The 26,933-nt window shown below is 31.8% G+C and overlaps 1 protein-coding gene across 1 annotated transcript in view; it reads right to left on the bottom strand.

The window, feature by feature from the left end:
- Positions 1-15,416: 15,416 nt before the first annotated feature.
- LOC133178649 (uncharacterized) overlaps positions 15,417-26,933 on the bottom strand; it is a 36,185-nt gene continuing 24,668 nt past the window's right edge. The window contains exons 8-12 of the mRNA XM_061313374.1: positions 18,739-18,793; positions 16,907-16,973; positions 16,390-16,415; positions 16,045-16,146; positions 15,417-15,488 (exon numbers count right to left, since the gene is read on the bottom strand). Of these exons, the coding sequence (XP_061169358.1) occupies positions 15,425-15,488; positions 16,045-16,146; positions 16,390-16,415; positions 16,907-16,973; positions 18,739-18,793 (314 nt within the window). The 3' untranslated portion in view covers positions 15,417-15,424. The remainder of the gene's footprint in view (positions 15,489-16,044; positions 16,147-16,389; positions 16,416-16,906; positions 16,974-18,738; positions 18,794-26,933) is intronic.

Raw genomic sequence — 26,933 nt, forward strand, 5'->3', positions numbered from 1 at the left:
ACGAGGGTAGTTCATTAAATAATGCAAAATGTCGTCTGAAAATAAGAAAAATACGTAATACATATTCTTACTAGTTTCAATCCCTTAAAGCATTTCCTGTTGCATGTACCCTTTACATATGTCTTATGTCTTTATACCCATGACCAGAAAACCTCAGCATACTCATCTTTAGGGATACCCCATAGACACTGATGAATATCACTCCCCATGTTGACATATCTGATATGGTACATTCCTTTGATTGTTTTCATGTGTTTTGGGGATAAAAAGATCTCACAATAGCGGAGATCTAGCGAATATGGGTGATGAAAAAGCCTTGTATACTTTCTTTTCTTCAAAATCTTACTTATTTCTCTATGCTTATTTGCAGCTGTACATGTTTTCAGGTACAGGAAAATTACACTGGGACCGGTATTTGGATTTTCTTTGCAGGGAACCTGTTTAACTTTCCTTAGTGCAATTTGAACATAAAAGTTATCATTGATAGTCCTTCATTTGGATGTATGTACATGTTTTACTGGACCTCTTGAAAAAATGAAAACTAATAAAACATGTTTGGATCATTTGCTTCTCTTAACCATAATAAAATGACAGCTTTTTCTTTGATTCCACATTTTATTATTGATCTTATATTTCGGCTATAAAAAGTGCACCTTTTTTCGTTATCCATCAAGCAAGTTTATCAAATCTTATATTTTGTTAAAATATCTCTTCTTAAGTAGTTTGTTGGCACATTTACACAGGTAGGTTAAGGCTTCCCGTAGAATATTACAGTGCACTCTGTGCCTTCACATCTCTCAACTACCAAAATATGACGTCATAATGGAAAATGACGTCAAGTCACTGCAAACTTGAGGTGTTATGACGGGGAGAGTGTCATGAACTTTACACTTTATTTCAAACTGCATGTTAAATGCTAGATAGCTATTGCAAAATTCACGGGTCGTTAAGGGTTTTTTAAGTCTTATATGTTCGAATATTATAGAAATACACCGCTTACCTACCCTTGATTGAAATTCAGCATGTTCAAAATGCTTATGAAAAATACACTTTTGAAATGTAGTCTGTTTTATACCCGTGGTTGGAGGTTGAATTTATTTTGTGTGTATAAAAGAGTCTGGCGCAGATGATTAATGAGGATTAATCTGAGAATTTTTGTGGAAATCTGTAAGAAGAGGTTGTTATCTAACTGAATCTTGCTTGGGAAAAATGTGTGTTGGCTTTGTTTTAATATAGATTACGATATTATGTGGAAAATACCCTCAAATTTGAAGGTAAGTTGAATTTCTCAGGAAATATTTGTACCCAATGAAATATATGGTGATAACGAACAGTATTCAAGCTCAAAAGTCCATAAAACAATGCAAAATAGGAGCAGAGCAAACACGGACCTCCAAAGTAATACCATGACTTTTCCCAAGCACATTTCGGATACACAAGGATACGATGAGTTTATTTATATAACAAATTGTTAATAATTATCGTGTTAATCAGATGCGCCAAAGCAATTTATATGAAACACTTCAAAAACTTATAAATGACCTTCACGTGATCAACAATGTCATGTGATATCATAACAAATATGTTAATATATAGCCGAGGAAACCTTTTATATAAATTGGAAGTACTAAGTTCAATACTAATAAATTAAAACCAAAACCGACCTCGCAATGACATATTATGTTTTGAGCGCATTTTAAAGCTTCGGGAAGCCTTAACATAGCTGCGTAACGCACGCGTGTTTTTCCCTCAAGGCATTTGTAAGAAAATAGGACACAAATCTGAAAGAAATATAATCATTTTTTTTTTTCCTTTGTCAGAATCTATTAAGCGTTGTGATGATGAAATGTTTAGTGTCTTAACAACGTCTTTCAGCGTAAATCTAGCATTTTCAGATATCATACGCATGTGGCACAGAGCATAGATATTTTTTGGTGTCCCCACAGATTTCAATTGAACAGTTTGATTGCTTTATTTTAACTCTCCTCTTTTCCTTTTGAATTTCTGAATCCATCTGAAAGCTACACAGCGTTTAAGATTATTTTTTCCACAAACAAAAATCATATCTTTAATTAAAGCTCTTCGGCGATTTATGTAAAAAGCAGTTTTTACACACACACTCTCATTTTCATTTTCTTGGCAGAGATCATTTATAAACAGTTTTCAGCTTAGTGTAGCGACCATGCTTCCTTTAAAACATGAACATCTAATTGCAAAGACAATACGAAAAATCAGTGGGCTTTCTATGATTAGGAGCTTTTTAATAGAAATTTGCAACTGTGAAAAAATAAAATTAAATACAACTACATTTATTTATGATGTATGTACAGTATATTGCATTACTTGCATTACTTATTGAACGACACTCGTATTAAAATCCAAGGACAAATTCTTTAAGAAGACAAAAAGGTATCCCAAGTAAAGTTTTATGCTAGAAAGTAAGACGGTTGAACTTGAATTTCCTTGTTTCCAGTGCCTTTTTTGTAGAAAATGTTGCCTTGACTGTATTTCGAGTATCAACAGTCTCGTTTAAAGTCATCATTTCGCAAGTTCTATGCTCGATATAATGACCTTGTCTGCATATGTAATATATCATTAAGTCAAATGTCGACTGAAATTTTTTTTATGCTAATTGCTGGACCATTATCTACACTCTGAGTTGTCAATGGATTTTTCCGTTTATCCCGATCATGGCAAGGAGGAAATGCGGGTGTGACTCGTCGGCCGGGTATGCTCACACCTCCATGACACCTGATCCCACCTCTGATTTAGAGTTCCATGTTTATTCTGCTCCTGATTTGTATTGCTTGAATGGACTTGAGAGTATGATTATTATTTTTTTTTTGTTATCTCCATATTTCATGCAATTTTTTTATATATTAAACAATGACTGTTTCTTAAATCATATTGGAGATCATTTATTTCTGCTTTCGACCTTGGTAGAGGGTGATCTCTATCAAATTTAGTGTTTCAAGAACATACCATCCGAAAAATAAATTAATTAATTAACATTAATAGCGGGAAGGCTTTTGTTTTCCTAGAACGATGCACATGTCGTTTTTTAATCTATTATCAGAAAAAATAGGGGGAAAATAAGGCATTATGAAAGAGTATAGCATTTTTACACATATTATTATGATATCCTTGCAATGCAATGGTATTTATTCTTAAATGCTTTTTTTAATGATCTACACTTATGAGGTAAATCCTTTTCAAATCATTATTGCCAAACAATGCAGAAGGCTGTTGACGTCATTGTCATGAAGATTTGTTTTTTATTTATATTTTCTTTGGGTTTATTTGGGTATGATTATTTTCTCTGTGAATTTTCCATGTGTTGGAAACATGCTAATGTAATTCCTGTCTTTAATTAATATTTTTATTAATAGGGTTAAAAATCAAATCCATCCAACTACAGACCGGTTTCCTTATTGAGTTGTATTAGAAAAAAAATTGAAAGAGTAATGTTTAAATACATTTATAATCATTTAGTATCACATAAACTGATATATGACCTACAAGCTGGATTTATGCGTAACCATTCAACCGTTACCCAATTAATAGTATTAGTATTAGTAGTATTATTAGTAGTATTATTAATAGAAAATTAAAATACCCAATTAATAGTATTAGTAGTATTATTAGTAGTATTATTAATAGAAAATTAAAATACCCAATTAAAAGTATTAGTATTAGTAGTATTATTAGTAGTATTATTAATAGAAATTTATCACAATATCTTATTGCTTTAGACAATAAAAAAAGCCACGTGCTTTGTCTTTTGTGATTTTAGTAAGGCATTTAACACAGTTTGATTAAAAGCTTTAAAATATAAATTAGAAAAATATGGGTTTGTTGGAGAGGTTCTTGCTTGGTCAAATGAATATCTTACCAGTCGATCACAACAGGACAAAATAAAATCATCAAGTTCTTCAGTGGGAAGAACGAAAGCAGGAGTTCCCCAAGGTTCTGTTCTTGGGCCTTTACTTTTTTAGCCAACATAAATGACCTGCCATGTGGACTCTTGGGTCTCTCTAGATTATATGCAGATGATACATCTATGTCGAACACATCTAAAAACTTGCAGGACATAGAGAGACTTACTAACTATGATCTAGAAAAAATTAATGAATGGTCCAAAAAACTGGCTTGTAAAATTTAATCCTGATAAGACCAAAATATTAATTTTTGGGTGTAGAGAAGCTGGAGTATCCAATCTAAGTGTTACGTTTGACACTCAAGAAATAGTCCCATCTTCTACTCAGTGTCATCTTGGACTTACGTTTTCAAATTCTGGCAAATGGACTAATCACATCGATAACATTTGTTAAAAAAAGATTTCAAAAGAAATAGTAGTTCGTAAATTGAAATTATCATTGAATCGTGATTTTTTTAACTAAGATGTATATTACATTTATTAAGCCCCTATTTGAATATCCATCGGAAGTATGGGATAACATTTCCGCAGTTGATTGTGATAGGTTGGAGAAATTACAATTAGAAGCTGCACGTATTGTCATTGGCCTTCCAATTTATGCTCCTCGCAAGTCTCTATATTTCGAAACAGGATGGGAAACACTTGTTTGCATGTATACATGTAGACGAGAAAAGATAAAATTATGTTTAATGTTTAAATTAAAACATGATCTCGCGCCAGAATATCTATTAGATCTATTACCTCCTGAAATCTCACAAACTACCCATTATGAATTACGTAATTGTAATAATATTATTATTCATCAGTGTAGACCAAACTTACTAGAAAATTCATTTTTTCCATCAAAAATTCAAGCATGGAATGCCTTACCTACTGAGATTAGAAATCTTCATTGTGTAAAAGCTTAAAAAACTTTTTAAAGGCGAATCTCCCCCAAATTAATATATTTCTTATTGTATTAAAAAAACAAACTCAATTTTATCTAGAATGAAACACGATATAAGCGTCCTTAAGTCAGATTTTATTTAAGGTTAGGCTTTCAGATAATACTCAGTGTTCATGTGGATATGTCAATGAAAACACTGAACACTTCTTCCTGTACAGTAAGAGTTATGCTGAAATAAGAACAGAATTATTTCATACCATAAAAAAATAACAGAGGAGCAATAGACCTTGACATAATTCTATTTGGGGACCCAAGCTTTAGTCAGCAAGCTAATTCAAAGAATTTGTGTCCCCCGCTTAGGGAAAAAGAAGAGCATGCACAGTTTCGGGGGGTGGGGGGAGTGGGGGGGGGTGCTGGACTCCCCCCCTCCCCCCCCCCCCCCGGATTTGTAGAATTGTTAAATGTATTCATATATATTGAAGCAAATAAAAAATGCCAATATGGATATAAAGATTTGATTGCTTATTCCTTAATATGTGAATAGAAGATACTTTTTATATAGAATATTTATCACACTGTAATAATGATTTTATGAGTTTGTACAAGCCAGACGTCATAATTTTTTTCATATCACATGCTGAATACTATCATTTAGTAAATGCAATAAAAAAAATCCCCTCCCCTCCCAAAAAAAAAGAAAAAAGAAGGATCGTCAGGGATTTGAACCCGGCACCTCTCACATGCTAAGCGAGAGTCATACCTCTAGACAACGGAATCACTTGATTATATGGCAAATTAAATGCAAACATTAGGTCACATATAATGTTTATATTCACGTTCGATATTGTCAAAATTTTACACAATACATGGTGTCTAATTTACCCTTTACTAAACAGTTCTAATAGATGTAATAAGAATATAAAGTCCGCCGACAACCTGTATTATACGTAATAACTCTCCACATGCCCCTGTGCTAAAAATAGTGTCAAGCGACTTTTAATACAATAAATAATAATTAAAAAAACGGGGCGGGACGCTTTGAGAGGGACGAGAGAGGCCCTAGGGAGTTATGGTATAGAATTTCATTGCAAAAGCTCAAAAGCTTCTTGAGATATCGCCCGGAAATGAAAGTGATACACACAGACGGAATGTATGAATTTACGACCTTGAACTTTGACCTTTTGACCTCAAAATCAGGGTCTTCCTTAGGCCACAAGGAGTTGCTATGTAAAATTTCATTGCAAAAGCTCAAAGGATTCTCGAGATATCGAAAGTGTTAAAACAGACAGAATTTATGAGTTTATGACCTTGACCTTTGACTTTTTGACCTCTAAATCAATAGGGTTCTTTTTTAGGCCATAGGGAGTTGGTATGCAAAATTTCATTGCTAAAGCTCAAAGGGTTCTCGGGATATCGCGCGGAAACGAAAGTGTTACAGACAGACAGAAATACAGACAGCTAGACGGACGGACAGACAGACCCAAATTAATATCCCCCACTTTCAGTGAAAGCGGGGGACAACAAGATAATACCAATATTGTTAAAGCCATACATAAGTCAATTAAAAAAAATGAAATTTCTTTTTTAAAAATAACTAGCGTAACCATTCTGTATCTTTTACAACCCTTTCCTTCTTCATGGCCGTAAAAACTGGGGGCACGACCCTCCCCCAATAATTTTGTCGATATATAGAATACTATAGAAAACATAGCAACTATATGCTTGTGCCTCCTCAATAATAACGTCTGATGACCTTTTTTTATTTATTTTATTTTTTTTAGCTTGTCAAGGAATTTTGGTACTTGATAGTGCCCCCCCCCCCCCCCTAACTGAAAATGTATAGTTGTGCCCCCTCGAAGTGAAATTCCTTCCTACGGGCCTGTTCTTTCTTCTCTCCTCGCACTCCTATTCCTTTTCTTAATTCTCTGCACCTTTTTTCCTCCTTTTTTGTATTGTACATTTGTTGGTTGTAAATCACGTGTATACATATGTTTTTGTCTTTTCTATGTGTTGGAGAGGACAATCTAAGTTGGAATAACTTGTTTCCAATCCAATTGATTATGTATCAATAAAATATGTTTAAATCAAATTTCAGAAGAACTATCTGATTCTATAGTGCAGTCGGCTCAGTTTGAACTAGTCGTTAATTAGGCACGGCAACTGAAACCAAGAGCTTTTCATCATAGAATGATCCTGATGAAAACCCCATAGAAATCAAGAAAACCCTCTCAAACTTTATTTCTTATTTAAAATTGACACTGAAAAAAAAACCCAACTCTTATTCCTGTTTAATGCATATATGACACGCACAAGAGGATTAAGATACATGATCTTATTGTTTTGCAATATAAAAATGTGGTTTTTCATTCGAAGTGATATGTATAATTTACAACTAAGAATAGCGTAATTTATTGACACTGGCCTGAAGCTTCTTTCAATGAAAAAAATTAATAGGCCTATACAATACTGTAAAATAAAGATATGACCATGTGGGGAAAATACCCAGCTCAGGACCCCCCCCCCCCCCCCATCAAATTAACATGGGGGTATCGAAGTTCATGATAAAGTGGTTTAGTGAAAAATATGCGTCTTTGATTGCGCGCTTTCTGCAATTTGAAACCCGGGGGCTGATATTGAAACGATATAGAAATAAACTACGAGAGTCAATGACGACAACATTCTGCTATAACCAAAAAATATTAATGACTTTAAAAATATATTTTAAAACATACCGGCATTACGGATATTATATACATGCACTGTACGGTGCAGATACATGCAACAGTTTGGCGCAGATATTGGAATTTGAAAACACTTGTACAGTTCGTGCACAAATTGATCAGTTAAAAAATCCATCCAGACCAAGAATGTTCGCAAGACTGATCCTGGTCAATTTTTAATATCAATATTTTTACAGTTAAACTAAATTTTAAAATCAGTTCGTGTGACCTCTGTGAAACGTATATAACAAAGTCACTGGGACCTATATACGTAATTCGTTATATTCGTATAAGGAATTCGTTAAATTTATATAGCTGGGGATCCAAGATAATTTCGCTATATCCTTGAATTCTCAATATCCGTGTTCGTACTAAACTAGTTTTACTGTATTTTTAAACCTGCAGTTACTCTTTATTACATATTCACTTACTACATGAAAATATTTGATGTCGTTTCTACCAACTGCATTATCATTATATGTGTACGATTTGTCTGAGTTGTTGATTTAAAAAAAGAAAACTATCTACGAGTGTTTTGAAAATAAAGATATTATTCAAGGACTCTCTCACAAAAAAAGAGGAAATTATGAGAGAGAGCAAGAGAGAGATTATTTAAAATGTCGAAGGCAATCCAATTGAAAGTACACAGATAAAACATATATATTTAAAATCTTGCAAATTTGTAATGGAATTTTTGAAAAGAAATGCTAGTTTGTTTGAACATCTTATACATGTACTTATATAAGGATCTAGCCATGATTATGATATTTGTTAAAATTACGCTGTAAAATGACATTATCTTCCGTATACATGTAAGTATCTGCACGGTGCTAAACAACGATTGGGTCTTACATGTGAGTTAAGGTCAGGTATAGGCGTTTCTATACAAATGAGCTAATAAAAACGTATAAGAGGTATATTTATTATTCAGAGAAAGTGTTGATTTATTTTCTTATGCATACTTAGTACCCACGATATGTTATAGCCAGTACACATTATGACGCCATATTATGACGTCACGGATCTTACCTACTTGAGGTAATAAAACACAGCAATAAAACAGCTTCGGCGCAAGGGATTATCCTATTTATTTTTACATAAAATTTGTATAATGCTACGAAGAATATTTTGTCTAGATTAATAAAACTGCTGCACAAATCCTAGGCATTTTTTCATTTGATGGGAGTTTTAGGAAATTTATACCGGACTGTACATTTTTACCCTTATTCAACTTAAAACTTTAGAAATAGAAATTATACAACTGATTAGCAATACCAGCAAACTTTGGAATATTTTGCTTCTAAATATACCTTGTTTCAGTAAAAAAAACAGCATGCCCTTGTGCCGAAGTATTTTTTTTTTGATATCCATTAAATCTTTTGTAGTAAAGAACAATGACGTCATAATATGACGTCATAATGTGTATTGGCTATCATCTGTCGTGGGTACTAAGTACACGTATTAGACAATAAGTTTTAAGTTTCTCTGTATAATAGAGATGGTCATTAGGCATTTTAATTAGATTATTTGCATAGAAATGCCTATACCTAGCCTTAACTCATCTGCGTACTGACGTCATCAGCATAGGGAGATAAGCCGCATCAGTTGAAGATCATTTTTGTGTTCGAGTAATTTTGGTCGACTCTGCTGCCGCTACCTTAAAAAAGGGAAATTAATAAATTATGCATGCATAAAAAACAATGTACTTTGTTCCACATGTACTGCATCATAACAAAGAGCCGAAGAGCGTTTTAAGAAAAGGTGTCTTCCACTCTCCAAATTTTATTTCCACCTACTTGGTTCATATTTAAATGATTGTTGATTAAATTTTCATTCAGTCCAAATGAATGTATGTACATCCAATTTTCATTTTGTGACATCTGCTTTCAATTATTGTACATCTCACAAAGTTTCTGGAGGATGGGAAAGTCACCTTGTCTGTTTGTCTGGTCATGCAGTTGTGTCCAGATAAGTCTTCATAAGTTAGTTTGCATTTAGATTCTTTGAAAGTCTTAGCTTTTATTTTCATAGTATGGTGAACACTGTAACCTTTGAATTTCAAGGAAAAACTGTTAGGAATGTTCCTGATCTGGTCTATCATTACGAATCTGAGGGACATCTAGTACCACAGTTTCTCTTCTTTACTATACATGTTATAATTTCTGATGCTGTTGTTTACAAAAAACCTAAGGGCACTTGCTACAGAGAAAATTTTGGATGCATGGAATGGGATATTTATTTTTGAATTTTAATTTTGTATAAAATGATGCAAATTCCTTAAATATTGGAAAAAAGTGCAAACTTTTTGGATGTTAAAAATTCTCACTTAAAAAACATTTTTTAGGACACTGCATAGGAAAAATAATTAAAATTAAACATAAAGTGGTTAAAATTATTTATTTAACTTATACAGGCTTACAAATCTAGCATGATTTCATGATTTTTGGGGGGAAAAAGTTTGCTTGTACATGTAGTAAGTGGCCTTGATTTATTCTGATACTCTTGTTTTCTGAAGAGGTAATTATTTCTGATACTCTTATAAGTTTTAGCTTACCAGAGCTGAAAAATCAGGTGAGCTGTTCTGCTTATAATTATTCTGTTGAAGTCTGTCTGTCCAGCTGTCTCCCAACTATTTGTCCATCTTGAAACTTTTAACATTACACCCTTTTTCTCAAGTTTCAATGGGCCAATTTTAGCCAAATTATCATCTGAAGGGCATATGTCAGTTTGGATCAAGGCTTAAACTTCTATATTATTCATAACAAATACAACATTTAAAATTTTCACTTTTGATCCATATAATGAATTCATTCATCAGATGATTACAGTGTAATTTTTATTTGTGAGTAATGTAACATATCAAATTAAATATTATCAATAACATCAAAATACGCTTTAAAATGTTTATTTGATTTATTCATTAATCACAAAAAAATAATGACAGGTTATTCCACCACAATATCCAAGACACTCTTTCGCATTGACAGCTCAAATGTGTACAGGCAATGGGAACAATAGTGTGACGATAGTGCTATCAAATTTCCTTGCAAGTAAAAAGCAAATAAATAAAATTCTGGGCAAATAAATTAATTTTTTGTTCAGGCTAGTGTAACTAGTGGATACAATCTGGACATGAAGAATTCATGAACAAGTGCTTCAAAAAAATGCATGTGTTATTTTAAATCAGTTATCATTAATTTTAGGTTAGCAAATCTGCAACTCATAAAGGTACAACAATATGATGGAGCTAGTTGGAAAAGATATTCTGGAACAAGTTGGAATGGAGCTTTTTGGCCAGTCGCCACACTCATTATTTTATTCATGTAGTTTTGGAATCATAGGTATGGAAACAAAAGTAAGAGGTAACCCAATTCAAACAATAGATAAGAGTTCGTTAAATTGTTTGAGGCACGTCAGCTTTGTTTTTATTAGGTCACCTAAGTGATCCAGGTAACCCATTGGTATCTGTTTTTGTCTGCTGTCAAGTGTCATGGATTATGTGTGGGTTTTAAACTTGGGAATTTTTCAGCATCACTCACAGCACTCAGCTAATTTCTACTAATTTTGGTATAACCCAGATAGCATGACTACGTTGGGCCAACATTGGGAAATGGTTGTATGGTTGGCATTGGGTGGACAACGTTGGCCCAACGTTGGACCAATGTTACCATGTCAACCTTCTTGATAATGTTGGGATTCTTATGTTGGCCCAACGTTGGTCCAACGTAACCAACTTCTATATTCGCTCAACTTTCAAAGGGAGTTAGGATTCTAATGTTGGCCCAATGTTTTGCCCAACGTTTGCAATACACCCTTACTGAAAATGTCTAATCAAGTTGGTAGTAGTACGTCGGCCCAGCGTTGGCCCGATGTTAGCATGTATAAGTGTTTCAAGATGGGATATTTATATTGGGCCAATGTTGGCCCAATTATTGTACTGCCAACTAAATGATGGTGTCCATGTTAGCTGATGAGCGTTACAATGGGCCAACGTTGGTTCAAAGTTCTTAAATCGTTATGTTCCCAATGTTGCCCCATTGAACTGTTGTGTTGCAAGCTTATTTGATTGCAAAACATTAATTTAGATGCACATTCTGAAATAATAGAGGGCATTCGCTGTCCTTGCTTTTAATTGGATGACTGCATCTGTTTAGATCTGATATTTTCACCATTCTTATCTTTGAACTAAAGTGATCACAGCACCAAAAAGTTTTTTGTTCTGTTTTTTTTAAGTGGGTGCATGATTATTTATTAGTTTCGTTGTATTCATGAGAATAAGAGAAGACTGAATAACATTTAAAAAGTTCCCAAGAACAGTATGTGAATGAAGCCTACATATACATAAATCAAGATAACACAGCTTTATAATTAAATTGAAACAAAAGTTAGGCGTTCGCTAAAGCTTGGAGAGTCGCGGCGATTAAAACACCAAACTGTTGGGTGAGCTGTCAGATTCAATTGCTCACAGGTGGGTGATAGACTCAAAGTGCAGAGCAAGTACTTGAAGGGATATTTAAAAACTATGGATTATACCATTGTTACAGCTGCATCTTAGAAGCGATGTAAGTATAATTATTCATATTAATTCAAGTTTACTGTTAAAATTGTTCGGAATTCATCCTTTTCTTGTTTATGCTCACAAGCACTATACAAGTTAATGTAACTATGAATTATATATGTGTATACAGTTGGCACATACATGTACTTTAAACTTTTATTTACAATAACTTCTAGTGCTCATTAAGAAATACAATAATAAGTAAGGTAAAAAACATCTTTCAACTTGTCTCCATCTATTGTCTATTGCATACACGATTATGATTTTAACAAGGATACTAAGGTTTATAGATCAACATGTACTAGTAGTATTTTACATCGTTGTCTTTAAAAGACTTAATTACATGATTTATACATTGGAGTCTGTACCAGTACTTGCTTTGTTTCCATTACCAAATTATTTGTATTTTCAATCAGAGACTGTAAGGAAAACAAATGTTGTAGTGGTAACTGACAATGAAACTGAAGAACATAAAGGACTGTAAGAAGTACGTATGTCTAAGATCAAGATGAAGGCCTGGGGAGGCGACAAAGGGAGGAAAAAAGAAAGAGTGGGAAACAAAACAAAAGGACAGTGATAGAGGAAGTGAGCCAGGATTAAGAACTTTAAATTAATATTTTTTCATACATTTCCACCATTATCTATTTTAAAAGTAATTTTGTAAATTCTGATTGAATTGATATATATCTATAAATAATTTTACAGTGAATCACTTGTAATGTTTTCTTTGAACGTGTATGCATTATGAATGCAGGTTGAAGTGTGTATTATTTTTTTTAAACAATTATGAGAAAGGTCTATATAAAGAATTATTTATAAATGTATTTTCAAGAAGTATTCATTCAATTTATTTAAACAGATGTAAGTTTCATCCAACAATTGGCCAACAGAAAGAATCTTAAGGCCAATAAACCGTAAATATCGGACCAATCATTCAATGAAGGGTCAACGTTGGGCCAACCTAACTAACCGATTGCAAATGTTGTTTCTATGTAGGCTGTTAGTTGGCTTACTATAATAACTACGTTGGCCCAACAATATGCCATCTGACATTTCAACAAAGGCCCAACATTGGGCCAACCTAACCAACCAGTTGTTAAGGTTGGCTGTTAGTTGGCTTACAATTATACCTACGTTGGCCCAACAATATACCATCATGTTGGACCAACGTTGGGCCGATGAGCAAAATGACCGTGGGCCAACGTAGGACTACCAACAGTGGACCAACGTTGGAAAAAAAATTGGGCCAACGTTGGCCCAACAATGTCTTGCTATCTGGGAAAGCATCTATGCACCAATTCGCAAAGTAGAAAGTTCAAGAAACTTTAAGTAACATAAGATCAAGGTATCAATACCTTTAGTCCAGCTTATTGACATAAAATATTCTGCTTTAGTAACATGTGAAAATATACTGATCTTTATGATATATAGACTTCAGATAATTGGTCATTTTAACCCCTCTTCGTGTGGTAAATCCTTTTTCCACGCTATGAAATAAAAGGTCTTATGATTTTGAGCACTATTTGTTAAGCAGCTATTCAGAAGTTTTATTTTATTTCCAAGATATTTGTAGAATTGAAGTATTTAGGGCCAACATCTCCAAGTCCTGAATGGGCTGTTTTGCAGTTTAAATGGTTTTTTTCTTATGTTTTGTGAAAAACTTTCTTTCCAAATGTATTAGTGAAATATAAATGATGGAATTTTTAGCAATCTAGACCCTTGATTTTGTAACATGAAATCAACATACCTGATACATGTATAAATTACAGGTATTTATACACGTAGTTCCAAATCATTAAGATGAACATTTTTGCTTTTAATATTGTCTAACAACATATTGATTATTAAAAGAGTATTTAATTAAAGACTTTTGGCACCTATAAGCCCCTAATTTGAAGAGTCAGTTGTTTTTTGTTATATCAAATGAAAGCTTTTATGATTTAGGTTTTACGATGGTTCTCTCTTAATTGATCATAATTATAGGAATTATACAAGGTTTTTTTTTTTTTATAAATAATAAAGGGAAAGTTATGTACACTGATCCATTTGACTTTTTAAAACAAAAGGACAGATTGAAAATAGCAGATTACATGTTCTGGTTAGGAATTGTTCAAAATGTCAGGGTGTTTAAAAAGATTACTGGAGCCTTCCGATTAAAAGACGTCTGACATCCATCTGTTGTCTGTCCTTTGTCATTTGGCATCCATAAAGTTAAACTCAAGAAACACTGGATTTCCGGGGATTTGTTGGGCCGCAAATAATAATGAGTGTATACATAGATATACAATCTTTAAAAAATCTTTGTCTAAATGTTGGTAAAATGCTCATTCTTCACTATCAATGTAAAGCTTTTTAAGATAGAGTAGATGCAAATTTGTTTAAATCATGAAGTTCTGGGAAGTGTTGGAATTAAACTTGGAATATATAGTAAAAAGAAATCTGCTGATGAAGAGCAGCAGCAGGACCATAGTGGATCAGGTGAGCATTGTAGCCAATGTGCCCAATTCTTGTGAGAAATCTATCTATTTATCTATTTATCTATCTATCTATCTATCTATCTATCTATCTATCTATCTATCTATCTATTCTATGTCGATTCATGGCTTATACTAATATTAAATGCTGAAGTGTAGAATATTATGCCATTTCTCTTAAACTAAAACCTTGAAATAATCTCTCTCTCTCTCTCTCTCTCTCTCTCTCTCTCTCTCTCTCTCTCTCTCTCTCTCTCCTTCACATGCATGATTTGGAAGACATTTTCTCTGCTGATTATAGTCTTAAATATCCTTAATGCTCCATAATATACATGTACTTAAATTTCAATTTTAAGAATATATGCAAAAACATCAGCAAATGATGAATTAATAGATTTATTAAATGAATTTACAATACAAATAAATCTGATTTGATATTCTGATTTCATATGTTAATTAAATTGAAATAACTTTCACGAGGACACCGCAAAGCGGAGCATTCCCTCCCAAAGAGTATATCAATAAATCAAGGCAGCATTCGACATCGAACCCGGCGCAAATTACGTCAATTCCGTTTCGCATAGGACATAACACGCCCACAACCCCCCCCCCCCCCCCCACACACACACACACTTTTGCGTTACTATATCCTCTCCAACTCCGTTGCGAGTGGATGAATATAGCATTATAGATAAGTGTATGCATTTTGTAAACTGAAAAGTTAGTACTCTATTCCATATCTTTCACAAAACATAGATATAACTTTAAATGAGTTGATTATATTTGTAATTGAAAAAAAAATGATATCAATTATAAAATTCTCGATAATCATTCCTGTTAAGGAGTATTTTATGTATTTTTCCCGTATGATTCATATATTTTTCCTTCTTCTTCCTCATTGCAAAGCTGAAGCCTATTAAAAAGAATGCAAAATCTTAATTACTTAAAATGAATGGCATATCGATTACATCTGATGGTAAAATTATATCTAGAAAGATAATATAAGTAGTTCTAAGATATGAAAGGTTATTTGATTCATATAGGCAAACAACTGATATTCAGTTTGTCACCAACATAGTGATGTAGAGAGAGAGAGAGAGAAAGAGAGAGAGAGAGAGAGAGAGAGATCGTTTTGAATATTCTTGAAGGCTAAATAATTGTTCATGTATTTAGGACCTTTTGATGTATTGATTTCAGATATATAGGATTGAAAGAAAAGAAAGGATATCGAAGAACTTTTAATAATGCTTTTAGTTTGTTTGTTTTTTGTTTTTTTTTTTTTATTTTTCTTTACTTTTTTTTTTTTTTTTTGTCTTCTTTACACAATAAGAATTGTAAGCGTTTTTTCCCCCATTTTCAAAGCATAGTGATAATGTATATTAATTTTTTTTTTTTTTACTATTCACAATACTTTTGTTGTTCTACATTAAAACACTAAGTTTTGATAGACTGTGTGCTTTTATTTTTACCTAGAATTAGGATTTGGACAGGATATTGCGTCTTGATAATCATGATCACCTATTTGTGAAGGTTGAGCCATTGAATGGTTTTCCATGGAAACATTGTTTTCGCTACAAAAATAAATGAATAAATTTAGTAAATAATAAAACAAAATAATACATGAAGGAATAGATAGTTAGATGGATAGATGGATGGATAGATAGATAGATAAATTGATTGATTAGATAGATAGATAGATAAATTGATAGATAGATAGATAGATAGATAGATAGATAGATAGATAGATAGATAGATATTCTTAATAATTTCTGACGTATTTTTTTTACGAAATTCTATAAACATGGGTAAAATACCTTTCACTTTCTTCATCAGGACAATACTGTAACAAAAAGTAATTGTTTTCAGAATAACCGAAATGCCTCGTTAAAAGAATATATTGTTATTTCTCACTGGGATTAACTGCATGCTTGTTTTAATTAAAATGACCTTTTAAAATATATCATTACGTGTATTCAAGTAAAATAAATGAACAGTTTGAATGCAAAAAATAGGAGAGAATTTCAGTTTCATAAATCATGGTTGAATGACTTAATACTTCCAACCTAAGCATATCTATTTCACGAAAGAAATATCTTCGCTTAAGGAATATGGCGTGATAAAGAGAAAGATATCATACCTTTACAAGCTTTCAAAACTGAAATTCACTTAGTCTACTTATTGTTAACAATATAATATGATTTTTCCAAAGCAATAAATCTGAATATCTTCTTATCTCCATCTTTGATTTGGAAGCATATATAAACAAGCAATCGAAAATCAGGTGCAAATATTCCATCATTATTTCAACGTTATAGATTAGGAATTTTTTACGCGGTGTATTTCCTGGCCTTCAGACAGCAGATCCTGTATATATCCATCTTGAACTGGCGAATTTGACCTATAGAAAAAATATATATTTTATAGACACACGCCACGTTGTTTTGAGCTTTATTTACTCATTCCCATTACAATTAAAATTTTGAATAATTGATAGACATGTTTTGCAATTTATTATTCCCAATGATGCTCTGTAGCAACTGCTAATGATAAAACGCCACTTAATGATATGAGTATCATTAAGTGTTGAAATGCATCGCTTAATTTCATAAATTATTGCATTAATAGTTGATAAATATTGCGTTAATAGTTATATATATATATATATATATATATATATATATATATATATATATATATATATATATATATATATATATATATATATATATATATATATATATATATATATATATATATATATATATATATATATATATATATATATATATATATATATATATATATATATATATATATATATATATATATATATTGTGTATGTGTGTGTTAAGGTGTGTGTGTATGTTTATAAGCATTGAATCATTATTTCTTCGAAGTATGTAGTCCATTACTGCAACCGTCTGTGCAAATAAAATGAGTAACGAGCGTTAGCGCGTTATGAAATTTCGTGGCTGAAGGCACTAATAGTGAAGATTTTATATAATTCAGACTGTAGCATCCTGTTTAATATTACTTTAAAGTGTGTCACTCGTAAAATTAGTTATATCAAGGATTTTTTGAGAACGTATATTTTAGGTAAGTACTCATAAGTATACGTGTAGCATTATTCAAAATCAAAAAGGAAATTGGGGGTCAGTTTACATTTTACTGAGCAACGGTACAATTAATTTAACCCTTTCGGTCTTAAATTGTAACTCTTAGGTTAATCACTTTAAGCTTCATCATATTTTATCGGATGTAATCATGACAATAAATATAATCTTGTTTTACGTAAAAATAGTTTGAATAATATGTATCTTTGAATAAATCATGCAAATTAATGCGCTTCAATTATTTTGTGACTTTTTGCACTAAAAAGTATCATATTTGGGGTATTAAAAATCTAAGTAGGCACTAAAATATATTCTTGTATCAAAGTTTTTATGACCTTAGTGGTGATCGGTCGGAAGTGCCGTGTAATTTAAAATAATGAAAGAAAAAGTTGGGGTCAGTGATGTTAATTTTGAAATATTGGTCAATATATGTAAAATTTCAGACAAAAAAGTGTAAATTTTATCTATGCTTCTTTAATATATTTTCATTTCTTGGCAAAGTCTGTTGAGTGAATATGTAAAATGTTCAAAAATATATAATGAAACCTATATATTTAATATTCCTAGCATATATCAACGGAAAATATTCTCGGAGTAAACATATGCGGGACTAAAGTTCCAAGATATTAAATGTAACAAATGTGTGTGTTTGAATTTTTAATATCCTTCCACCATAAGAAATAATTTCCCATAAATCTTGTTTCTTTATGACTTTGTTAGTAGTTTTTAAATGAATATAATTTCCCTTGTTTAATTTTAAATAAATGTGTTTTGAAAAGATTTTGCCAACATTTTATTCTTTGTCATTTGCCTCTCAGCTATCTTTAGAAAGAACTTTACGACTTAGAAATGAAGAATGGATTATGAGGATCCGATTTACCTGTTCAGAAAAAAAAATTATAAAGCAAAAACACACAAATTTCACATTTTATTTCATTGCTCTCCCTCGAAATATCGGAATTGATAGAGATGATTTAGCTCAAAATGATCTGTACAATAATATATTTTCAATATGAAATTAATAGGCTCTATGCTGAGAAAGAGAAATACCTTTGCCGATTTTCCTTTATTAGTCTCGTGTTCATACATTCTCCTCTGCGATTTTCTACAAATGTAAGATTCATGTTTATGTTAAATGATGCACTGGTTTCTTTTATAATTTGTAAATCTTCATGTATACTCTTATTTTCAAACGATTTATATGTAATAATTAGGGATGACAATTTCCTATCGATTAACCGGCTACAACCGTTGCGGTTATTGGTCAGAAAATCTGTATTCGGATAGTCGGGAAAAATAATATTAGTGTTAATTTGAATACAATTTCCTAAAAATACAATTTTGAAAAACAAATTAAAATATTTGAAATTTTACCACATTCATCTCTCTATTAAAGGGGAAGAAGGACTTTGAGCTAAAAAAAAAAATCTTGCTATTCATTTTTTTTTTCAACTTAAACAACGTAAAACTTAATTTGCAAGAAATTTTATCATATAATATACGTAAATTAACATTTAAATACAAGCCATTCATTGACTTGATTAAGGTATTTCCATTCTCTTATGATGTCATAGGTTTTTGTGGAAAATGTTTTTTAACTTAAATTCATAATCAATAGAACAATATCTTTTGGAAGAATGCTTTTCAGTAGATGTAATGATAAATATTGTTAGTAAAAGAATTTTAAAAATGTTTATTTTCTTCATTTAATCAATTATTCATTCTTTAAAAAAATATTGACATGGGCAAGTACTCCTTCTGATGGATCTACCTACATAAGATTTCCGTCATCAGCCATGCGAAAATATTTTTTGTGTTCCGTTTCTCAAAATATTTCATCATATACTGATTATGACATTTTTTTTGTTTGTTTGTTTTTTGTTTTTTGTTTGTTTGTTTTTTTTTTTTTTGTTTTTTTTTTTTTTTTTGTTTTTGTTTTTGTTTTTGTTTTTTTGTTTTTGTTTTTTTTTTGTTTTGTTTTTTTTTTTTTTTTTTTACATAATAAAACTGCCAGTATATTCACCGAGTATTATCTTGCTCTACTAACAGATCGTGTATGACGTCACCGACTTGTACGTGCAGTGAAGGAAACAGAGTTGTTGAACAACATATTCCGTAATTTGTTAATTTTTACAAGAATGTAAAAACTCTTTATTTTATATAACAGTGCATAAGATGGTAATCAAAGTAAAAAAAATTGTCAAAATTTATACAGAAACAGATGGTTTACACGTTTTGCACTTATATAAAAGGAGACTATGACGTACATGTAGTTAAACAGAGTCATGTGACCATGTGTCCTTCATCCCCTTAAGCTGATTTGGAGATAACTCAGGCTCTCCGGATTAACTGTAACTGGTCAGTTTTCGAGATGTTGATTTTTATTTAAACAACATGTCATTATCCAGTCCGTCCTCTCTTTTTTTTAATGATTTTAATTAAATGATCGTTAAATACACTGAACTGATTATAATGTGTATCTTACCTCTTCTCTTGTTACCAATTACCTACCAAATTATATTATTAAACAGACATCATAAATTATGTGATAGTTCTGACTTAGTTTTGAGTGTAGTGAAAATGCAGAATGAGCTTGCGTTACATCATTTCTGAATTCAATTAATGTGTCCTAGACTTCAAGCATGTTTCATGTGTTTCCAATTTTTTTTCTGTCTCTCGTTCTCTTTCTTGATTTCTTTTATCTTTTTGTTTTGTTTCGCCCATTAAAATTGAAGTAAAATATTGTGTTTTGTGAAAATATAAACATAGCATTTCTACATGTAACATCTTTATAGCCTTGTTTTTTGAGTTAAGCTTGATGAAATTGATGATATATGTCTAGAATTTCTGATACGATTAATTGATTAATCGGTCGAAACACCTTGCCGTTAACCGATTGGTAATTCTTTAATCGATTGTCATCCCTAGTTTATATATATATATATATATATATATATATATATATATATATATATATATATATATATATATATATATATATATATATATATATATATATATATATATATATATATATATATATATATATATATATATATGGATACAATAAAATTAAACTTTCGTTCTTTAAATCTTATCAATAAGCTCATTCTGTACGTTAAACTAATCATATTATCTTTAGATCACCTGAACCAAACATTTAAATGAGCTCTTCTGTTCACCTGTCATTTAACGTCCCTCTGTTATTACATTTTCAACTTCATCTCATGAACCACTGAACCGATTTCATTTAAACTAAGCACAAAGCATCCTTCAAGAAAGGGAATTTATATGTATGTTTGCTCAAGTGCTACCCCTTTTATAAGGGGAGATGGATTTTTTTAAACAGTAAAAATATAGTACATGTTTTGTGTGTGTGTGTGTGTGTTTTTTTTTTTTAAACCACGGATCCAGAAAAGTTGAAACTATTTGAAAGTTTAATTACATAGTGTTGATTTAATTAAGAAAAAAGGTATCATTTTTAAACATCTATCGAAATATAAATAGGGTTTGTCCACGAGATCAAATTTCATAAAGCCCTTCGGGTTTTATCGTAAATTTGATCTTGTACCAACCCGTATTTATATCCCGATATATGTTTAAAAATGATACCTTATTACTTACATTAACATTTGTAACTTATTCATATTTTATATTTGCCTGATTATGATCTTTAACGTGTGAAGTGTTTTATTTTTCTAACTCAACGGCAATCCATTGATTGCGCGTCGACTCTTTATGACGTCACTGAGAAATTACGTCGAATGTGTATGACCTGAGGAACCCGAGTTTATACATGTACACATTGCTTTCAGTAATGTTATATAGAGGAAAGAATTTGCAAATGTAAACATATGTACATATAACATGTACATCAAATCGCATGGGTAAGGTGGGAAAACAATATTATGGACGATTTTACTAAGGAATATCTAAGAAAAAATCATTTATTTTTTTTTCTTTTGAACAGCTAAGGCATACCCCTTATGGTTAGTCAATTTGATATGAAAGCATTCTCTGGGAGTTTTAAGATTCAACTTCTTTTAAATCAGACTTTAATAAGAATATAAAACAAAAATAATATATTTAAACTTTTCTTTTCATTACAATCAAAAGATGGATTTGTCATGCTGATTTGGAAGCACCCTTAGTAGTGTAGACTCATGTTTGTTCAAATTATTCCCCCTCTTGGGTAGGTTCGGTCAACAATTCACTATCAACATTTTACATAGCAAAATACGAAAAAAGGCTGATGTTCAAGAACAGCTGAGTTAGAGTGATTCAGGTAAGCGATATTGACCATTGCCTTCTTGCTTAATTGTTAAACTCTTAGCTAATGCTGTGGCCATTTGCGCGGTGTGCGATGTGCGTCAATTTTTTTTAGATATGGGCCTTAACTTAACCATAACCTAATGGCCAGAACCCTTAGACCAATTTTTGTCAAATTTGTCACAGAGTATCCTTGGCCAAAGGTCCCTCATTTGTACTAAAAACATAGATGTGATGGAGGAGTAAGCACCCGCTACCGACCGTTCACACCCACCATGTGCCCCTTGATAAGATTTGGAATTAACGGGAAAATCCTTAAACAATGTAAAAATTAGGGCTGTCACGGTTCCAAACTTTTTCGGGTTCTGTAAATTTTCGGTTTGGTTCGGGTTTTTCGGTTCGGTAATTTACATCTATTTCAAACCTCAAATTCATGAATTTAACATACAAAAATCGTTATTTGTTACGTTACGTTCACCATATCTTATCCATGTTAACGTCTTGACATCGGTGTTTAGGACTACTAGGCCGACTATTAGCTACAACCTGACCATTATTGCTTGTTTTGATAATTACCTAATCCTTTCGTGACAAATGTTTCGTCATGAAATGAAGTAGAATTCAGTTGTGATATTTATTTATCATTGTTATCGTCATCATTCTTTTGATTTCGAAGCCATTTTTTTTTTGTATAAAATATATTCTAATATATAAACCAGAACCGAACCGAAATTCGGAAAAATGGAACCCGAACAACTTAGACCGCGGTTTTCGGTTATTTCGGGGAAACGTGACAGCCCTAGTAAAAATGGCCTAATGATTAGTGTGAAAAACGTCAGTCAGCATTTGATTCAATGATAGATTGTATTTGCTGACGAGGTCATGTGCCGACTATAGAACATACAAATTGCTGACTTTAAAGGAGACGTTTGATGTTCTTGTTTTATCAACGTTTTGTCAATAACTTACCTCGTTTCAGAACTTGTTCTTACATAAAGCATGCTCTTGCGTATCGAATCAACTGAGAGATATAAACCACATATGTAGGTGATAAGGGTATATTGCTGCATAAGAAAGGTAAATTGACGATTGAAAAGTTAAATTCATCATGATAATCAAAACGTTTTGTTGTAGGGTTGCCATTAAAGTAAAATATCAAAATATGAAACAGATTTGTCAGACTCTGTCCCCACCTCTGCTGATTTTTTTATGAAATTCTGGCTTACGATTGGTTGAAGTCTGTCACGTGAAGGGGGTGTATTATTTTTACCTAGTCGCTTGAAAATCATTACATGGTCGATACGAATTCATCGTTCTTTTGTAACACTCGAACAACTCGAGTTCACGAGGTTTGCCGAGTGTATTTTGACAATTTAACAGTTAACTAATGTAAGTAATGAAATGGAACCTTTTCCTCCCTTTACTGAAAGTCTTCAAAACTGTCAGCACGTTATTACAGCACGAAACACTCGCAAAACAATGTGACGTCCTAATAGGCATTGTATGAGTGATGAAACATATACATAGTGAGAAAAACACTTTTACAAACCACAGACAATGCATAAATATTTTATCGGTGAGGTAAACTCGTTACATAGTTTTGTAGTGACAGGGTACGGGGTGATACCTGGTTAGTAAATTTCATACCTGTCACTACAAAGCTATGTAACTAATAATCTCAAGCTCACTGGGTATCTCGTGTCTGGATATGAATGAAAGTAACTAGTGGTAATTGATAATACATCGTCGATAATTGTCGAGTCGAAGGCCACAGGAAGTGTTACATGTATCATCTTCTCATGTATAATATTTTGAATAAATTCTGCTTCATATGAATACAAAAATAAGCCAATAACGGGACGTTGGTACATGTACCCATGGGAATTTCAAAAGATTGTTGGAAGATCCCGTCTCCAAAAACATATACTAGATATTGTAACTCATATACGTAAGCATCTTTTAGATATCAACTTCAGAGTACTTGTGTGTACAATCAGAATGTGCAGAGTGTACAAAATGATTTTGTAAATGACCAAAGAAAAGTACATAAATTTACGAGTTCCAGTTTTAGGTCACCTGAGTTTTACCTATTGTTATCTGTTCTCGTTCGTCGTCGTGCGTTACCATATAAACATTTTCAGCTTCTTCTCTTGAACCACTGAACCAATGCCAATCAATTTTGGCATTTAGCATTTATGGGTGAAGGGGACACTACTGGACGAAGAAAGTGCTGAGAATACCAAATTTTACTGATAATGTTTGATAATTACTGATACTGTGCTGTTCTTGCTGATAAATACTGATATTTACTGTTATTCTTACTGTTGTTACTGATAATTTTAATTTTTGCTGATAAATACTGATAATTACTGTCGTCTTTACTGTTGGGTCTGATAAATACTGATAAATATTGTTGATGTGCTGTCGATGCTTAGATTTACTGATAATTACTGTGGTCGTTGTTCTTGATCTGAGAAGGTGCTAAAAAAGCTTGAGTGATGATTAATTATTTTAAAGAAAGTATTTTATCAACAAAATTCATTACAATCTACTTACTACTTAAATTCTAATGAAAAAGTCACATGAATTATTTGTTTTCACATTTCATTATTCATTTATTATTTTTATTTTATTATTTTTTTTTTTTACATTTTAATGTTAAAATTAGATCATAAATGTTTATGTTTTCCTTTATCTTTATATTTCTCCTTTGTTGTCAATATCTGAAAGGGGGGGGGGGGTGTTCACGCAGTTGTTACGCTACCTATGCAGGTACTTTTTAAAACAATTTTTTTTTGTTCACAAAGGTTTTTTAAAAAAATCCCATCTCATATTTCTTCCGCGTGTATTTGTACTGTCGTTAAAAATTTGAGGAAGCATCTTTAATACAGTCAATGGTTGCAATTAAATTTATATTTTCATGTAGAGAACCTGAATATTTGACAAGTAACATGGGTTTCGTCTGCTCTGTTAGTTGATACCCCCCCCCCCACCCCTCACCCCCCCTTTCAAACCATTCTCCTTTTAACAAGGCAGTATTAAATATTTTTCACCAAAAAAATCTATTCATATAACAATAGAATGCCCTTTAATGAAGAATGTGTCAGGTTCAAATAAGCCATCAGGAACTAGAAATCTTATGCAGTGTTATTTTTATTCAATGAAATACGCATCTTTCTTCGTTAGTACGATGTACGTAATTACTGGTATCAGCTAGATCAATCTAAAAAAAAATAACCTGCTTATATGTGGTCAGTCAGTTAAAACACGAAATAAAACAAAACTTGAAATTACTCGGTTGTTCTAAAACACCGTGTAAAATATTCACATGTCCACCACGTGTAGAAGTTTCTACTTTCGTTTTGAGAATGGGTTTAATATTAGTACATTTTGTATTTTTACGATATGCATTTAGTAAAATTAGAAATAACCTTGTACAGAGAGTATAATATTTGCTATCCATTTCTCGTTGTGCGAGACCAATGTACTCAAAGTACACGCGACTTGATTCAATTACTAGTTATTCAGACTGTAGCAGAAAAAAAAGGGGGGATGAAAGACTGTTAACTAAGCTGAAAGGCGCAAGCTTGATTCTTTAGTTTTAAATTCCATAAGTTATACATGTAATAGTTACTAAATATCTATAATATACATGAATAAATTACTTAAGAGAATCAAGGAACAACACAAAATTCAGCTATTATGATAACATTTATTCATGAGTGCGATCAGCATGTTACTGACATTCATAATTCATGACAGATTTTCTTTTTCTCTGATTCAGCGATGTGGAGCGTTTGCGTTACAGTTGATGCTAATATCATTACACAAATTGCTAAATTACTAAACCATCTTTTTTTTTTTTTTTTTTAAAATCTCGTATAAATTTTGCATAATTATTTTTTAGATAAAGTCAAACTCTTCCTTATCAATTTCTCGTCTCCCTTTTACAGGCCCTTAAACACTGTTAACAGAGATTCAAATGAATTTAAATGTAGCAACACCCCCCCCCCCACCGATATTCTTTAAACTTTATCTCAAGAAATGTACGTATAACTAGCAAATGAAATTAATTTTTTTTTATTTTTACTGTGTCCTATTTTGCTAAATATTTTTCTATGATAATCAATTTAATTTATCAACAAAATCGATAACAAATATTAAATTTTTTGTGCGTCCATAAAGATTGTTCCTGCTCCAAGTACATGTACAGTGTAGGTTCATTTGTTTATTATTAACACTGGTGGCCGCAGACGCAGAACAATAGGTAATTAGTGTCCATTGTTACGCTGACCACTACAACTTACATCGAATATACATGTGTACCCCGTTCTGTCCCAGTGCCTAAGGCATGTACACAATAAAGCCAAATCACGGGTTGATCTTCGATTTCTGATCAATTTAAACGTGTATTCCATTCAGATCTGTGACCTTACAATAATAAAATCGATCAACTTAATAATCCATTATTTACATTTAGTAGGTCCCATTTCTTATTTTCTATTCCATAAATTAACTTAAATTAATGAGATTTTTAAAACTTATTGAATAAAAATGTTTTATGTGGTGACTTGTGAAATTGTAAGAGACCAACATCAAAATTACATGTACACGTGTATACCATTGCACTTACACTATAATTCTGACAAATAATTTTTTTCAGCCCCCATCTGCCGGTTGCACATGTATAAACATGTAGCAGAGTTTTATATTCTGGGACGATATACTCTGGGACGATCTACGAATGCTTGCATTACGTATTCCCCAAATAAATAAATAAAAAAGTGCCTCCAGACGGAACATATTCACCCCTGTTTTTATCTCTCAATTTATTTTAAAAAAGCATAAAATTTATCAGTTTCGGGCAGATTTTCAGGGGGAAAAAAGGTCAGAAAGACTGAACATTAAAAAAAATAAAATAAAAAACCATGCATATCTTTGGGAAAGAATTTTTAAAAAATGCTATCATGTAAGGC

This window comes from Saccostrea echinata, unplaced genomic scaffold (assembly GCF_033153115.1).
Source record: "Saccostrea echinata isolate AGI-Se365-2 ecotype Australia unplaced genomic scaffold, CSIRO_AGI_Sech_v1 ptg000003l, whole genome shotgun sequence".
NCBI classification, from domain to species: Eukaryota; Metazoa; Mollusca; class Bivalvia; order Ostreida; family Ostreidae; genus Saccostrea; species Saccostrea echinata.